Source organism: Hermetia illucens, chromosome 2 (assembly GCF_905115235.1).
Source record: "Hermetia illucens chromosome 2, iHerIll2.2.curated.20191125, whole genome shotgun sequence".
NCBI lineage: Eukaryota > Metazoa > Arthropoda > Insecta > Diptera > Stratiomyidae > Hermetia > Hermetia illucens.
Window position 1 is genome coordinate 187,229,981 of NC_051850.1, and position 18,038 is coordinate 187,248,018.

General features: G+C 42.1%; 4 protein-coding genes across 4 annotated transcripts; 2 read left to right on the forward strand and 2 right to left on the reverse strand.

The window, feature by feature from the left end:
- Positions 1-1,584: 1,584 nt before the first annotated feature.
- LOC119649675 (probable tRNA N6-adenosine threonylcarbamoyltransferase) lies at positions 1,585-3,040 on the forward strand. Its single transcript, XM_038051934.1, has 3 exons — positions 1,585-1,946; positions 2,009-2,488; positions 2,570-3,040. The coding sequence occupies exons 1-3, from the start codon at positions 1,832-1,834 to the stop codon at positions 3,013-3,015; spliced, it is 1,041 nt and encodes a 346-aa protein (XP_037907862.1). The 5' UTR covers positions 1,585-1,831; the 3' UTR covers positions 3,016-3,040.
- Positions 3,028-3,729, reverse strand: LOC119649676. Its single transcript, XM_038051935.1, has 2 exons — positions 3,502-3,729; positions 3,028-3,447 (listed from the first exon to the last, which is right to left on the reverse strand). Exons 1-2 carry the CDS (start codon positions 3,676-3,678, stop codon positions 3,073-3,075), a joined length of 552 nt encoding a protein of 183 aa, XP_037907863.1. The 5' UTR covers positions 3,679-3,729; the 3' UTR covers positions 3,028-3,072.
- Positions 3,730-9,496: 5,767 nt separating this feature from the next.
- On the reverse strand, positions 9,497-10,335 carry LOC119649594 (IQ domain-containing protein K-like). Its single transcript, XM_038051807.1, has 3 exons — positions 9,913-10,335; positions 9,720-9,849; positions 9,497-9,656 (listed from the first exon to the last, which is right to left on the reverse strand). The coding sequence occupies exons 1-3, from the start codon at positions 10,236-10,238 to the stop codon at positions 9,564-9,566; spliced, it is 549 nt and encodes a 182-aa protein (XP_037907735.1). The 5' UTR covers positions 10,239-10,335; the 3' UTR covers positions 9,497-9,563.
- A 2,114-nt stretch (positions 10,336-12,449) lies between these two features.
- LOC119648822 (vesicle transport protein USE1) lies at positions 12,450-13,642 on the forward strand. Its single transcript, XM_038050681.1, has 5 exons — positions 12,450-12,668; positions 12,726-12,886; positions 13,008-13,171; positions 13,235-13,376; positions 13,440-13,642. Exons 1-5 carry the CDS (start codon positions 12,526-12,528, stop codon positions 13,481-13,483), a joined length of 654 nt encoding a protein of 217 aa, XP_037906609.1. The 5' UTR covers positions 12,450-12,525; the 3' UTR covers positions 13,484-13,642.
- The last annotated feature ends 4,396 nt before the right edge of the window (positions 13,643-18,038 follow it).

Genomic DNA, 18,038 nt, shown 5'->3' on the forward strand with positions numbered 1-18,038 from the left:
CGCTAAATGGCAATAACATATCAAGCAAGTTGGTGTGGAGTTGTCATCAGGTGCTGCTGAAACTTGGCCGACTGAACGAAACATTCCTGATGTGGGTGCCGGGGCACTCTAACATCGCCGGCAATGAGGAGGCTGACAGACTAGCTCGCCGAGGGTCTGGATACACAATGGTGGGGCCAGAACCAGCTCTTGGAATCCGACCATCTACTGTCAAGTCTACTCTGAAGAGTGAAATTCCAAGGATTCACGCAACCGAGTGGAAAAATTTGGACTCTTGCCGGCAAGCGAAAATCCTTGTGAAGGAGCCTAGTGCCACTAGAGCGGCATTTTTGTTGTCTCTTAAGAAATCGGACATGAGAACCCTAGTAGGGCTTTTGACGGGACACTGCCCCTTAAACTACCATATGGAAAAGATTGGGGTAGTGGTTTCGGCTGTGTGCAGCCAATGTGAGGAGGAGGAGGAGACGGCCCTGCACTTTTTATGCAGCTGCCCGGCATCCTCAGATCTCAGACGAAGACACCTTGGCAAGGTTTTCTTCAATGAAGAATCTGCACACTCTCTGCCTCTGGAGAATGTTATCAGATTCGCTAAAGCCTGCGAACACCGTAGGCGGGAAGCCATTGAATAGGCAACTACGGGGATAGTACAATGGGCTTAATAATGGCCTGAGTGCTCGAGGCTGCGGCTCCCCCCAGTTAACTAAACTAACTAACTAATCAATGCTTTAAATGAATTTAAGGTTTCCTAATCCTCTATTAATTGATATATATGCATGTGTGATAGGTCGGGATGAGAAGAAAGATATTGATGATATCAAAGGATGCTAAATAGGAAGGAAAAAAATGCTGCATACAAGCAAATTCATCTTCTCATCAGTTCGTAGTGGGACAACGCGAACGAAATGAAGCGGATTTTGCAGAACCGAGGACACTACATGCCAACTGAGTTTCCAAGACATCCATCCTGAAGGAAAAACAGCAACTACTTCAATGTATATGTAGTTACCAATTATGCGATTGCCATTCTTCTCGAATTAACTTTACATTCAAACAAGATATTATTCAGATTCACATATGAAGCTAGTTAACGGTTTGCAACATAACGAATTAATCTTTTGCCACATCCTGTTTGCTCGCCAGTTGTAAAACTAAAGGAGAAAATCCATGCAATCATCGCTTATCATTTTCAGTAACAAAACGCAGTATATAATTTCAACGACCTCAAGACACCAGTATTCCCAGCGTGTCCAAGAAGCGCAAAGGGGGAGGAAGTTACTTCAGTCCACCATCAAGTCGATGCAGAGTCAGGACTCCCTCAATCCTCAAACAAAAAACTCCCTTGAGCCTAGTTTAGGTCGGAACCCAAGGCGGTTTCTACTTGAATATAATTCGCACTCAAGTTAAGTTTGCGATTATTTGTATATAACTGGAGCGATTACTACTTATCGCCACTTACGGTCAGGGCAGGCAGGGCAGAGGTATGCTGAGTTGACACTGCCCTGAACGAAACCGTTTGACGCTTTCTTTTTGTATCAAATCCTAATTTAAGCCTCGCTGATACCGTGAGAAACCGCATTTGTTATCTACTATCCATTAATTGTCAATTCGAGTTTCTCATCGATAAACTATCGGATTTGGTTGATGTCGACCACGAGGACAGAGCTATTCCAAAAACCTTACATTCAAATATTCCAAGTGCATTTCGTTCGTTATGCACAAATGCAGCGAAGCAAGCAAAAACTCTGATCAGCTGTCTCTGAAGTCATTCCAAGAGGTTATGTTTATATTTGACTAATTTTCTGTACACATCAGTGGACCTGGTACGTTAGAAATGGTAATCGCTATTGGATTCGAAGGAAGTGCCAACAAACTTGGAATAGGAATTATCAAGGATGGTGAAGTCCTGGCCAATGTGCGCAAAACCTACATCACACCCCCAGGCGAGGGTAAGCACTGGAGCTAGTGTTACTGAATAGAATTTCAAATGAACATCTCATTTATTCCTCAGGATTTCTGCCTAAAGAAACTGCCGAGCATCATCGTTCCAAAATTTTGGATCTCTTGAAAGAAGCTCTCTCCGTGGCCAAGATATCCCCAGACGTAATCGATGTTGTTTGCTATACAAAAGGACCTGGAATGGCACCGCCGTTACTAACTGTGGCGATTGTTGCACGTACCATCGCCCAAATATGGAATAAACCTATTTTGGGAGTGAATCACTGCATCGGACACATAGAAATGGGCAGGTTTATTACGAAGGCTCAGAATCCGACTGTACTGTACGTAAGTGGCGGTAACACGCAAGTTATCGCATATTCAATGAAACGCTACAGGATCTTCGGCGAAACAATCGATATAGCAGTTGGGAACTGCCTAGATCGATTTGCGAGGATTATAAAGTTATCGAATGATCCAAGTCCTGGATATAATATCGAACAAATGGCTAAGAAAGGCGAAAAGTTTCTGAAGTTGCCTTACACCGTGAAAGGTAGGTGTTTTCTGAAATTGGATTGATCCAAATTGTCCCGAAAATGACAAACTTTGAATATTTGCTTCATTCTGTTCCTAGGCATGGACGTCAGCTTTTCGGGGATCCTCTCATTCATCGAAAAGGAAGCAAATCCAGCCAAATTTAAAAAGAATATCAAGAAAACAATTGACGAAAAGGATAAATTGACTGACGCCGATCTTTGTTTTTCCCTGCAAGAGACCTTGTTCGCGATGTTGGTAGAAACAACAGAGCGTGCAATGGCTCACTGCGGCTCTGAGGAGGTGTTGATTGTGGGTGGAGTTGGTTGCAATGAACGGCTTCAAGAAATGATGCGAATCATGTGCGAAGAACGCGGTGGAAAATTATTTGCAACAGACGAAAGATTTTGCATCGACAACGGGCTCATGATCGCCCATGCCGGAGCTGAGATGTTTAAATCGGGGACGAGGATGTCATGGAACGATGCAACCGTCACACAGAGGTACCGCACTGACGAGGTGCTGGTAACCTGGCGGGATGATTAATAAAACGCACTATTTTACTTCTAAATCTCTATTTTTCTTTAAGCGACTTCTTAGATTCTACAACTTTACATTCTCATACAATTTTGGGCTAGCGGGCGTTCCAAGCCCCATCGTAACTTTCACGTTGGGCGTCTCGCCTTCCTTTGCTATGCGACAGTATTTGTTCAGCCTCTCCTTGAAGTGAATGTTCAAAACCGGGTTCTGATTCCCGGTTTCTTCGACGATAAACTCCTTTAGTAGCGGGGGAAAATCTATGGTGGATGGGAGGATTCTTTCTTGCATGGCGGACGTGATCTTGCAATATTGTTCCTCCTCTGACTTCGGTATGAGTTTGTAGTCAGCTTTGTATGAGGTGCTGCAGATTTCAGTCGGTCGGGGGAGCGTCCGTCCACGGAATGTTTTCTCGACGGTAACGCGCACTTTCCTAGGGTCCTGAAAGGAGGATGCCTGTAGTAAGTGCGAATGATAGATGGGAGAACGACTCACCTCATTGGGAAGTGCCTGTACTTTGAGAATTCTCATGAAACAGGGTTCTGGGTAGCGTTCGAACATGCTACGCGCGATAACTCTGCCCACGCCGAAGTCCTTTAAATTTCCAACAATTTCCCATAGTGTCTTCCCCTTGAAATCAGTGGTCCTCCCGATATACTTTATTTTCGACATCTTCGCCCTCGGAATTGGCTATCGACTTGTGCAGGTTAGAAAAGTAGTTGTCAAAACCATATGTTATGTATAACCTTATACAGAAACCATTTCTTAGCATGGAAAATAGGACATATCCATATTGCTTGGGACTCCAACAGGGTGATACTTTTTCGAAAAATTAAAACGTTAGAGCGGCTATCGATATACACTCGCTAGAAAAAATGTGCGTACACTAAGCAGTTCCTGGTTATTCGTTAGTAAAACACACGAATAAATTAGTTTTTTAAAAACATTTTATTGTTTGCATATTGCTTGTGGTCTTGTTGCTTTGATAAGGTCACTTTTACGAAATTAGAATTCAAGGAAACTGAAATAAAAAAGGGAAATAAGAAAAGTCACAAATGTTCAGTAGAAAAAGTCTGCGTACAGCCACATAATTAGGTGATTCCCCGAAATATAAATCCTTGCCATTTGGAGTAAATTGATTGTGAGTTATTGGTTTATGGCTGTGTTTGAAGTGTGAAAAATAAGGACGTTTTTTCGTTATTTTGTGTGTATAATTGTTATTATGGAATTGAAGCGAAAAGAGATTTGTGTAAGTGAAAGAAAAGTTATAATAAGATTATGGGAAGAAGGAAAAAGTTTCCGCGAAATAGCCAGGATAGTAGGAAGGCGGCATTCATCTGTTCAAAGGGTAGTTAACAACTTTAAATCGACGGGAATAATAACATCGAAGCCACGATCTGGTCGCCCATCGAAGTTGTCGATTAGGGAAAGGCGAAGTATTATAGGTTCGGTGAAAAAGAATCCACGAATAACTGCACCACAAATCGCGAAAGATATTGAACTTAAGTTCAACAAAAAAATTTGTGCTGATACTGCACGGAAAATACTTAAGAGAGCTGGTTACCATGGGCGAGTTGCACGTAAGAAACCATTTATTTCATTAATAGGCGAAAACGAATAAAATTTGCGAATAAGTACGTAAACCAATCAAATGAATTCTGGGAAAATGTGCTTTTCTCAGATGAAAGTAAATACTGCATTTTTGGAATAAAAGGAAGAAAAATAGTATGGAGAAAAGCATGTACAGCATTGAATAAAGAAAATTTGATGCCAACGGTAAAGCATGGTGGTGGCGGAATAATGATTTGGGGGTGTATGGCAAGTGGTGGCGTAGGAAATCTGCAATTTATAGAGTCTACCATGGACAAATATGACTACCTAAATATTTTAAAACGTAATTTAAAACAAAGTGCTGAAAATTTACGGCTGGGTGACGAATTTTATTTTATGCATGACAACGACCCTAAGCATACGGCTGAGCTTAATAAGCTGTGGCTATTATATAATGTTCCCAAACAGTTACATACACCCCCACAATCGCCAGATTTAAATCCCATAGAACATCTATGGGATTTATTAGAACGCAGAATTCGTCAATACGATATAACTTCAAAGGATATGCTGAAAAATGTATTACAAGAAGAATGGAATAAAATAAGTGTTGAAGAAACATCTAAACTTGTATCTTCTATGCCGAAAAGATTAAAAGAGGTCATAAAAAGAAAAGGGTATTCTACAAGCTACTGATTTGCTTTTTATATTTACTCAAATATAATTTTTTTTAAATATTTGTTTACTGTACGCAGACTTTTTCTACTGAATTATTGCGATTCTTTTAATTTTTGGCTTTATAACCTGGTTTTTGTAAAACTTATAACTTAGTGAATTAAATACACTAAAACTACGGAACTATTTGTAATGTTTGGATAATAAATTCGCCACAAAAATTAGCTTATTTTTTTTGTTTTACTAAGGAAAAGTATCATACTACTGAGTGTACGCACACTTTTTCTGCCTAGTGTATGTATAGTTACATATTACCTGCATCGGAGGAACTCCACCATACTATTAACATAGTATGCCGGTCCCAAGCCCATTTAAAGGAGAAGGGTTTGAGGCAACGTACTCTGTACTATCCTCAGTAAAACAAAAATAAAGTGCTGAGATCAGGGAAAGAGATAGAGTATAGTTGGAGTTATTCTAATATGCTAAATCCTATCTGATCTCTCTTGCTGACACACCCCCCGACAGGTCGACCAAGAAAATGCATACAATGTCGTTACAAACATGATGATCGGATTGAGTGCTGCGCGGTTACTCATGGAGAAACACCGTGAGAAGCATCGCCCATCGGCCATCTCGAGCAACTTGTCCAAAAATGGAATGATCGCCTCATGCAACACGGTCTCAGATTGAATTTAAACAAAACTGAATTTTTGACGACCGATCCCTATGCGCAATCACGGTCGGCGGCAGTGGTCTGCCCAGAACTGAGCGATTTAAATACCTCGGGTCAACGCTATCAGCCAATGGAGAGCTGCGTTATGAAATTGCTTCACGCATTAACGCAACCTGGATGAAGTTACGTTCCACAACTGGTGTTCTTTGTGATCGACGTATCAACGAACGTCTTAAATCTAAAATTTACCGCAATGTCGTCCGTCCAGTCGCTCTCTATGGTTCTGAGTGTTGGCCAACTATAAAAGACAATGAACGTCGTCCTGCGGTAATGGAGACGAAGATACTACGTTGGACTCGTGGCGTCACACGTTTTGATTACATCCGAAATGAGGATATCCGCGATCGTTTTGGGATTGTACCGATCATGGAAAAGTTGCGAGAGAGGCATCTTCGATGGTATGGTCACGCAATTCGTGCCAACGAGAATTCACTTGCCAAGATTGGTCTCAACATCGAAGTCGATCGTAAATGATCAAAAGGCAGACCTAAACAACGGTGGCTTGATACGCTAGATGGGGATTTGAAAGCCTCGAGATTGCACCCTGGTCAGGCATTCGATAGAGCCAAATGGCGAAGCCGATTACGACGAGCCGACCCCGCTTGTGAACGGGACAAAGGCTGAAGAAAAAGAAGAAAGATATTACTTTCATCAGAGGCTGTTGGATGGTATTTGTTGGGTGTTTGGAAGGTATTGTGAGAGTTTGTTGTTTGGTTTTTGACACTTTGCTGATATAATACTCTCTGTTAACAGTGTGACTTTCTGGCAAAATATTATAACGAGCATCATCGCGCACGGTTTTGACAGCCAACAGAGCCTATTTCAGCTTACAAAAACTGTTCCGCTCGAAACGCATCACTAGAGTGTCGAAGCTCTTATGTAATGTATCACTTGAGTTCTTAGCAAGAAAAATTGCGAACTCTAGACCGCGTTCGAGAGAAGAATCCTCCGAAGAACTTGTTGCTTCCTGCATGTAGATGGACGACTTCGTAGCCTACGTAACGACGAAAATTATGAGCGATACCACGACCGCCTGATTGTGGATAAAATCAGGGTCAATAGGTTACGGTGAGCGGGTCACCTTATCCGTATAAGTGAGGATAATCAAGCCCGGAAAGTCTACCAGGGCAGAACGCCAGGTACCTTTTAGAGATATCGAATTGATGGATCTCAGCGCAAAGCCGACGTTGCGAGCGTTAAAGTCTGGAAATAGAATTCTGAAGATAGTTGTATTATTTATTTTGTAGTGAATAATAATCATTTAAACAACAATGAATATCACGAGGATTCTCAACACTCTCAATTTTATCTATTTCGTTGTTATTGGATATTATAGGTTCGTTATAAAATGTATGTTGTGTAGAAGACTTGGGCCTTAGCCTTTGAAAAGTGTCTGGTTTTTCCGCGCAATGATGATGAGCCTGGTGCCGAGACTTTCGAAAGAGTTTTCTTGAAACGATGGGGTACTACGGGCCGGCTTTGAATAGAATAGTTGACCTTGGAAGTGAGTTGTTGCAGCGCAGCCTATTTTCGAATATGTAGCTTTATAAAACGCTCATCGACTTCCGAAACCGATACCATACCTAATCATCTTCGGATCAATCATGTCGCTCTATTCCTGCCCATGGTGATCACTCATGAGTTATTTTCTGACTTCACAAAATTCCGGGAATAAAAAAATCCGGTCATCTGGTGGAAAAAAGATGATTCTTATCGGCGCTCGTGGACTGCGCAGGATTTGTCATTGTGGAGTCACTGGACTCGGAAAAATGCATGTTTCTATCGGCTGTGTACTTGGCGAGTTCTCCGCGTGTCCTTGACGCCCGCCTGCACAAAGCCGGAAGCTGTTCCGATCAGTAAACGCCCGGTGGTTCGGCGTTTTTTATATTCAGTCAACAATCCTTTTGCATGCTGAAACGAGCGTCAGGCGTTCACCGCCAGTGAGCACGTCACCAAACACCTCCCAATTTTCTCATTAATTTCAGTCTAGACTTATTTTAGCGAATTTGCCGATTGGAAAGGACCGTGGTGGTCCTGAATTAAAACAGAAAAAAACGTTTTTCCTCCGCTTGCACGATTCCTTGCACTAACCACGAAAGACGATGTGAACACGTTCCATGTCTGCAATGAAAATTATACCCGCGAAAACAACTAGTAAAAACGAGCAGGTAGAAAGATAAAAGCTTGTAATTTGAGCCATACGACCGTTGTCGTCTCAAAACAAAACTTCCATGTTTGCTTGATTCGAATCGCGCCAACACACTCCCCCGGTCCTTCCTCTTTTTTTCCCTGCCGGGAACAAAATTCTCCAGCCATGTAACACGGAAAGGCAGAGCAAGGCAGTCACGACGATAAATTTCCTTTCCGTGGCCAAGACTTAAAGACTCAAATTTTAATATCAAAACCTCGACAGCAGCTAGGAAAATTATCTTTGACGTGACAATATTCCTACATACCGTTCAAGGTCCTGGTCAATAGCTAGGCTAGGGTGATTTCACGGCACCCATAGTGGTGAATCGATCAACACACTTCATAGAAGTTGCAATGGCGCTCCTCCTTCCATACGTTTCGTTCCTTCTGTTGTCAACACATACTTCAACACACTCAACTAACTTTTAATTGTTTTTGGAAAACCAAACAGTCACAGCTTCTTCAATATATATGAACAACCCCATGGCGCACTAGCCATTCGATTATTAAATAAACTATGCAGAGAAAATCATTGAAAGGTACATCAATCGAATGCGATGTTGACTATAGTAGGCCGCTAAGAAAGGGTTACCCCGCCCGGTGTAAGAAGATTCACGTTGCTGTTTGCTCTCACCTCTGTCACCAGATCATGGACCTTGGCCAAATGGCTATGGATTTAGAAAGAGAGGTAGGTAGATTTGCACTGACGATTAACACCAACAAAACTAAAGTTCCTAGTATGACAGGTCGTGGCACTCTCTCTATCTGCATTAATGGGCGGAGCATCGAAGGCATCGATCAATTTGTATATCTAGGAACCGTGGTTTTTGCGGACGGTAGCACTGAACTGGATGTTGCCGTTGCATTAACAGTGCTAGATCTGTTTTTCGCTGCCCTATCTAGAATCTGGAAATGCAGTTATCTCAACACTAAAATTTCAACTGTTCTGTGCTAGTGTTCCTTCGGTGTTGCTATATGGGAGTAGCCTCAAGGTCACCTGGCGTTGAACATTAGAGGAGAAGTGCGAGCGTCTCAGGAAGTCGTGGGGGAGCTGAAGCACATTTCAGGTAACCGCGAATAATGGCGCGTAGGTGTGGTTGACGTGCTATACCCCACCAAGCGGTGAATGGCAACCATATATATGGAAATTTTGTCGTTACTAAAATATGTTTTCCTGAATCTTCAGTTCCCAAGGGTACTGCGATGAATCTCGAGAGTCGCCCCAAATTAGTTCCCATGGACAAAATGGACACCAATGGAAAGAAATGTTATGTTTCAAGATTATTGTTAACAAAACGGAATGTTCGTAGAAAACCAATATAACACAAGGATATTCATTTGCCAAAAGATTGTATAAAAACTTCGCGAATTTGTTAGAGACCGTGGAAAACCTAATTTGTGAACATCTTTAGAAGGACCGAATGTCATTCACATCTCTTTTTTTACATCGCGCAGTTGGAATCCTGCGTGATGTAAGCTTCCAGCCTTCATCAACTACCGCCTGTTAACAACAATATACTTGTAGATGCACATTTATCACTCTACTATCATTCTTTAAACGAACCTTCCAGAATTCTTTCATCTCCTGAACTTCCTTTTGTTTCCTCACCTTATAGCCACGAACCCATTTTTGTATAATCAGAGCAGCCTGTTTCCGGGTTAATATCCAGGACAATGGGTATTTCGGTCGAATACTGTAAGATTGGAAGAAATGGAAATTCTTCTTTTGGGTTTTCATACTCAGCATTTATACATACCTAGTTTCGGGATCATAAAATAAAAAATAAGCTGGAGTCCAATTATTTGCCCGATCAGTATGCTTGGGGTTCCTGTTGAACAAAACTTCGGCAAGGCAATCTATTCCGTTAAAGATGCATTTCTGATGTTTTAGTGCACATTTCTGCATAGCCATGTTCAGGGTAGACCGCATAGCAGGAATGAGCTGGGAGAAAATTTCATTTTCAAAGTAGTCCGAAGTCAATGTGACACGCCCTTTTTGTAATCTTTTCTCCTTTTTGCGTTGCGTGTAGAGATCCAACATCGACTGATCATATGAAATGATTTCTTCCCAGATGGTAGACATATTATAGGATAGGTATATTGTGAAACCAGATTGGAATTGGTTTATTTAAAATGCGAGACAACATTTGACATTACTGAGCACAGCTAACTACTCAGCATATTAGGTTTATCGTTTGACTTTTCATTGACTATCATAATTCTGTTACAATTCAATCGAGGAAAGGGCAATTGAAAGGGTCCAATCTGCACAGTTTGTTGCGTCCTCTGAGGTCCGGCATGCTAAAGGTAGAATTGACCGATTCGTTTCAAGATGACATCACACGACATCAAAATAAAAAGGAGGATGTACATTCCTAAAGCTTGATAGACAGATAGAAAAGGCTGGTTTTGACTCTGAATCCTCCTGCACTGACGACATTATCGCCCTGCGGATCATTTTGGAAAAGGGAGCGAAGTTTAGATCTCCGCTTCATCTGCTGTTCATCGATTTCGAGTAGTGTTTTGACATCGTCAGCTAGGAATATATGTAGAGAACCCTATTATCAGGGCGACATATACTGCTGCGCTAGGAATAAATCTGGAGTACTGTATTATCAGGAAAACATATAATGCAGTAGTAGACACAATATTGACAAACTCGTATAATGAACAATAACTCGTATGTATAAGTTTTGTTGCTTGCGTAGAATAATTGAATTGAATAGTTTTAATAACATCTGGCCCCCCATGAAGGGGAAAGGAAGACGAAGGCCACTGCTCGGTAGATGCCAAAATCAGCTTATAGCTAATCCTTCCCCGTCCATTTCGTGATTTGGTCCCCTCCGATATTAGGCCATTTAGCAGTGTAGCTCCAGACTTCACGTCTCTATTAGAGTAGTTTACCTAGGGTGAGTTTGGTTTTGTTAACTCTTGAGTTAAGGCACGTGATAAAATCTGTATCCTGACAGGGAGGTAATATTTGAGAACCAAGAACCTCGGCCCTCATCTCGCGAAACTGCTAGCATTCGGGTTAGCACCAGCATGGTCCGTCCGGTTCCATATATTGTCTCGCGTAGTCAGTTTTCACGACTGGCAAACTTATTAGGGGAGTTTGCTGGTTGACAGCCTTGGTGACTGTGCTGGTACCAAAGTGATGCAATGCTGGACTCTCATCGCAAAAGAGTTGACGCCCAACGTGGGGTGTGCGTAACAACAGCTTATAAACTCATCTTTGATTTTGAACTTATTTGGTTTAGCCGCCATGTTTTATAGTGCCAAATCAAGACTAAATAAATCTTAAATTTTAACAATTAGTTTGGAAAAGCATGTAACTCTCTAAATCTCTTTTTATATATGTTTTTATAAGTACACACTTGTATTGGAAGGTCCTATCAAACAAGATTGTAATTGAAGGTCCTGTCAATAAACACATCACAATAGGCCCGCTGTCCACTGCTTAACTAAGCGCTCTAACCACTTGCTCGTTCAGCAATTGTGCCTGTCCAATAACTTCAAATATTAGAAAACCATTCTACCGTCCGTGGTTCAAATCTCACTGGTGGCAAAGGGATTTGCATCGTGACTAGTTGTCGGATACCGAGCCAAATCAGGGTAACAATCATGGCGAGCGCAATGTTAACCGCATTGCCTCTTACAGGGTCTGTCTAAAGTGCACCATTAGGGTCTTGAAGTTCTCCAACATGGTCCAAGGCCCAGATCCAATTAGATTTCGCGCCAAACCATTCATCATCATCATCATCAACGGCGCAACAACCGGTATCCGGTCTAGGCCTGCCTTAATAAGAAACTCCAGACATCCCGGTTTTGCGCCGAGGTCCACCAATTCGATATCCCTAAAAGCTGTCTGGCGTCCTGACCTACGCCATCACTCCATCTTAGGCAGGGTCTGCCTCGTCTTCTTTTTCTACCATAGATATTGCCCTTATAGACTTTCCGGGTGGGATCATCCTCATCCATACGGATTAAGTGACCCGCCCACCGTAACATATTGAGCCGAATTTTATCCACAACCGGACGGTCATGGTATCGCTCATAGATTTCGTCATTGTGTAGGCTACAGAATCGTCCATCCTCATGTAGGGGGCCAAAAATTCTTCGGAGGATTCTTCTCTCGAACACGGCCAAGAGTTCGCCAACCCATTACACGAAGTTATTATAAATTTGATATAATTCAAATTGAAAAGCGTTTATCAACAGCCGGAAGTATGTAATCCGCAAATGCGAAGCTAAATTTCTGTGACAGTCAATTATGCTATTGTCAGAGTGACGTGTATGAAAACGGTGACCTGTTCTGTCATTTGCGTGAGTTGTTTGGTGTGTAGCTGTTTTTCCCTCAGAATCACGGCACAATGGTTTCAAAATTAGAAATTAATATCCGATCCCTTCTCTCGAACTGTGAGGAGTCGGTGAACGACACGACTAATCACTGGCGTCTGAAGAAGCATGTGAAATCCTTAGAAACAATGATTGCGGAGTTGGAGGAGCTTTCAGAGTAAAGTACTTCACATTAGTTTATTGTTTTCGATAATAACATTCTTGTCTTTATCAGAGATTCTGCTTATAAAGTTTTGTCAGACTATAAGTCCAGGCTAGCGTCAATAAAAGCATCCATCAATTATGTAGAAAGTCCGCCTGCACCTAAGAAGTTACGAGAAAATCGGATCCAGAATGAAACGGTTGAGTCGAATCTTAGGAAGGAGTTGTTGGAGGGTAAGTGGAATGGTTGTAGGATTTGATTGTGCAAGTCATCAGTAGAAAATAGTCATCAGTAGAGCAAATTTTACTGACTATTACTGGTTTTTATATCTCTTGGATACCTTCTAATCCCTAGGCAGTAGTTTGCGAAAAAGACCTGTTGCTGAAGAGAATATGGGACAAGCTATGAAGTACTACAGCGACTACCAAGAAAGAATCACCGAAGACATGCTAGCACTAACTAGAAACTTACGAGAACAAACAGAAACTGCCAACAAAATAATCAAACGTGACACTGAAGTAATTTTCATTGAACGAATCTTTGACTCGTATCGAAGCGTATATTTTTCTTCTTAACTTTAGATTGTATCCAAATCAACAATGATTTCCGATTCAAATCTTGGCTCTCTATCAAAAGAGGCAGAAAAACTACAGGATCATTCGAGAAGAGCTTGGAAGTGTTGGATGTGGCTCATGCTAGGCTTGGTAATGGCAATCTTTTTATGTAAGTTAGAACACAAGCCTCTGGCAATCTGTTTGAACCTCTTGAATTCTTGTTTCCTTTCAGTTATGGTGCTTTTTATGAAAATCATGAAAAAGAAATCGACTTGAGCATAACAACTTTGATAATGACAATGTGATTTGCGTAATTGAAGATAAGACTAAGTTATTGTACGTTTATATGACTGCTATTTATGAAGGCTTGGGATCAACGTTTGTAAAATTCCTTTTGGTAGGTCATTGTAATAAAATTTTACGGATATTATTTGATATTGCCTGTTTCAATTGGACGTTGAGCTTTTGTGTATATCGACGAGAATTTGCTAACAGGTAAGAATAAGACGGTTATAAGCGTTGAAGGGTACGATACGGTACTTTTATTTGAGTGTACTTAGGTCCAAGTAACACACATGAGAAGCGTTAAACTTTGAATTCCTCTGAAAGCTTACTTTGATGCAACACGTGACATTCTGTGCCATTAAGACCAACATGTTGCAGGCAAAACGTTACGTGTGGACAGTTAAGTCCTTGAGGGTTTAACGTGAGCGCCTGTTTTGCGACTTAATCCCACGGTATTCTTAAGACACGGATTGATTTTGTGACCACAATCAGATCCCCGCTGTGACAAGCAACAACGGTACCAGTCTATGCCAAGTGCATGGCTTAGCATTCATACTGGTGGATGCAAGACATACCTAAATCTCTACCGAACTAAAGAGTACGGCACCCGTGTTGAAACGTAACACCACGCCGAGGCCCGAAGGTCTCTTCTCGCTTGAGCATAACTACAATCCCCATGAAACTCCCACTAGGGGGCCTACCGCAAATAACTGACCTGTACTCATATACAACGGGAGTTCACCCGAAGTATGAGAGTCCAGGAGCTATCCCGGTTCCTATGGTACCAGTATACTCCTGGTAAGGTTTCGTGACCAATTTGCCACTTCTGATGAGTCCCCGTGCAGACTCGGGTTTGATCGCCCTGATTAGGCCTTTGGAGCATTCGCCTACTGCATCACGGCCGGCAAACCAAAGTGAGTACAGCGTCTCCCGGTGCCACCACTATGGAGGTTCTCCTCGACCACTTGGTTCTGGTTTGGCCGACAGGGTTGCTGCCCCGTCTTCCTAACCACCACCTCTGAGCACCGTTACGTGTGGATAGGAAAACGGCCCAATTTTGAGAATTGCGCAGACACGTTAAAATTGCAGCGATAACTGGCCAAAAGGGCTGTTTTCTCCGTAAACTGCGCAGGCAAGTCGTGGTCTGGAAGTTAGCTAAGTTTTCGGTTAAATTTTAAAGTGAGAATGGCAAACTTTCGGCGTTGCTCCCGGGAGTTTATCGCGTTGTATGAAAGTTACCATGTATTTGGTATATGAGATCCAGTGAATACTATGATAGTAGTAAAAAGATGCAGACATATGAGATTTTAATTGAAAAATTCACAGAAATTGATTCGACTGTAAACAGAGAAAAAGTTGTAAAAAAAATCACTTCTTTGAGGAGTGTTTACCGAAAAGAGTTGGCGAAAGTCAATAAATCTTGTTGATTCGGTTCTGGAGAATACGACATCTACAAGGGATCTTTCTGGTATTTTGATTTATTGCACTTTTTGAAAGATCAAGAGGTATCAAGGCAGTCCAGGAATACCATGGATAAAGAGTCAACATTGGGTGAAACACGAGGTCAGGAGGTAAGAAAACTAAATAACGTTTTCCTTTATGTAAGCAACTTTTAATTTATTTTAATGTTAGATATAGTGATTGAAGGCTACAAATATATCTTGCATCTCTAGCCAAAGGAGCACTGTTCAAAATTTACCTTCGTGTAGTAATTCGGGGTCACACCTTTCACCTAATTCGACAGTACATTCAAAGGTATTTTCCCGATCCATTCTTTCAGTATACTTTTGGGGAGCCATTCTGCGCAAAAAGTTATGTAAAGTGCAACATGCGAGAACTACAATGTCAATGTTATCCAACTTCGAATTAATATTTGTGTGAGAAATGCGAAATCATCATCATCATCAACGGCGCAACAACCGGTATCCGGTCTAGGCCTGCCTTAATAAGGAACTCCAGACATCCCGGTTTTGCGCCGAGGTCCACCAATTCGATATCCCTAAAAGCTGTCTGGCATCCTGACCTACGCCATCGCTCCATCTTAGGCAGGGTCTGCCTCGTCTTGTTGTTGTCTTTCTACCATAGATATTGCCCTTATAGACTTTCCGGGTGGGATCATCTTCATCCATACGGATTAAGTGACCCGCCCACCGTAACCTATTGAGCCGGATTTTATCCACAACCGGACGGTCATGGTATCGCTCATAGATTTCGTCATTGTGTAGGCTACGGAATCGTCCATCCTCATGTAGGGGGCCAAAAATTCTTTGGAGGATTCTTCTCTCGAACGCGGCCAAGAGTTCGCAATTCTTCTTGGTAAGAACCCAAGTCTCCGAGGAATACATGAGGACTGGCAAGATCATAGTCTTGTACAGTAAGAGCTTTGACCCTATGGTGAGACGTTTCGAGCGGAACAGTCTTTGTAAGCTGAAATAGGCTCTGTTGGCTGACAACAACCGTGCGCGGATTTCATCATCGTAGTTGTTATCGGTTGTGATTTTTGACCCTAGATAGGAGAAATTGTCAACGGTCTCAAAGTTGTATTCTCCTATCCTTATTCTTCTTCGTGTTTGTGTTTGACCAGTGCGGTTTGATGTTGTTGGTTGATTCGTCTTCGGTGCTGACGTTGCCACCATATATTTTGTCTTGCCTTCATTGATGTGCAGCCCAAGATCTCGCGCCGCCTGCTCGATCTGGATGAAGGCAGTTTGTACATCTCGGGTCGTTCTTCCCATGATGTCGATATCGTCAGCATAGTCCAGTAGTTGGGTGGACTTGAAGAGGATCGTACCTCTTGCATTTACCTCGGCATCACGGATCACTTTCTCGAGGGCCAGGTTAAAGAGGACGCATGATAGCGCATCCCCTTGTCGTAGACCGTTGTTGATGTCGAATGGTCTTGAGAGTGATCCTGCTGCTTTTATCTGACCTCGCATATTGGTCAGGGTCAGCCTAGTCAGTCTTATTAATTTCGTCGGGATACCGAATTCTCTCATGACCGTGTACAGTTTTACCCTGGCTATGCTATCATAGGCGGCTTTAAAGTCGATGAATAGATGGTGCAACTGTTCTCCATATTCCAACAGTTTTTCCATCGCTTGCCGCAGAGAGAAAATCTGATCTGTTGCTGATTTGCCTGGAGTGAAGCCTCTTTGGTATGGGTCAATGATGTTCTGGGCGTATGGGGCTATCCGGCCTAGTAAGATAGTGGAGAATATCTTATAGATGGTACTCAGCAACGTGATACCTCTATAATTGCTGCACTGTGTGATATCTCCCTTTTTATGTATGAGACAGATAATGCCTCGTTGCCAATCGTCAGGCATTGATTCGCTGTCCCATACCTTGAGCACAAGTTGATGAACCACTTGGTGTAACTGGTCGCCTCCATATTTAACCAATTCGGCTGTAATTCCATCGGCTCCTGGCGACTTATGATTTTTTAGCCGATGAATTGCACGGACTGTTTCTCTTAAACTTGGTGGTGGCAGTATTTGTCCGTCGTCTTCAGTTGGCGGGGCCTCTAACTCGCCGATGTTCTGGTTGTTCAGTAGCTCATCAAAGTACTCAACCCATCGCTCTAATATTCCCATTCTGTCGGAAATCAGATTTCCCTCTTTGTCTCGGCAGGATGAGCATCGAGGTGTATAAGGCTTCATCCTGCTGACTTGTTGGTAAAACTTCGCGCCTGGTGCGGTTGCTCCCTGTACTTTTCTAGTTCATAGACTTGTTGGTTCTCCCAGGCTTCCTTTTTCCGTCTGTGAAGTCGCTTCTCCACTCGTCGGAGTTCGTGATAAGTCTCTGCGCGTGCCCGTGTTCTTTGAGAATGTAACATTACTCGGTATGCGGCATTCTTCCGTTCCGTTGCTAGCTTACATTCATCGTCAAACCAGCCGTTCCGACTCCTTTTGCGGCTGGGGCCAAGTATGTTTGTGGCCGTATCCATGATAACGTTCTTCAGGTGATTGTGAAGATCATTTGAAGAAATGCGAAATCGTGAAACAAAATCCCCGAATGTGTTTTCAACAACATATCTCGCTCTTGATAGCAGGGTTGTATTCGTAAATAAAAATCATTTTTTGATGATATCCAGCGTTTATTGGACTGGAACTCGAGCAAACGCTACATATTAGACGTCTGCATGAATGCTGAAAATGTGCACTCATGAGACATTCACATTGCATTCAACTTCACTCATTCACAACAAAACGAGAAAGGACGAATGAGTAGGAATGCGTGAATGAATTCAATCGAATTGAGTGAAATGAATTGGCATTCAAAACAATGAATAGGGTTGAATCTGAATATGAATGAATTACTGAATCAAAATGAATGAAGTGAAAGAAAATGAAGATATTTTCTTTGAAAAACATTATTTTTCCAACCGTAGCAGGATTCGATCGAATTATGTAACATATTTCGGAAAGCAAATTTCTTACCCCTAAGAAACTAAGGAACTGTTCTTTTAGTTTTTTCGAAAAAAATCAATTTTTTTTTTATTTTTGGCAAAAAATGAAAGCTAAACATGTTTGGAATATGTGTACAA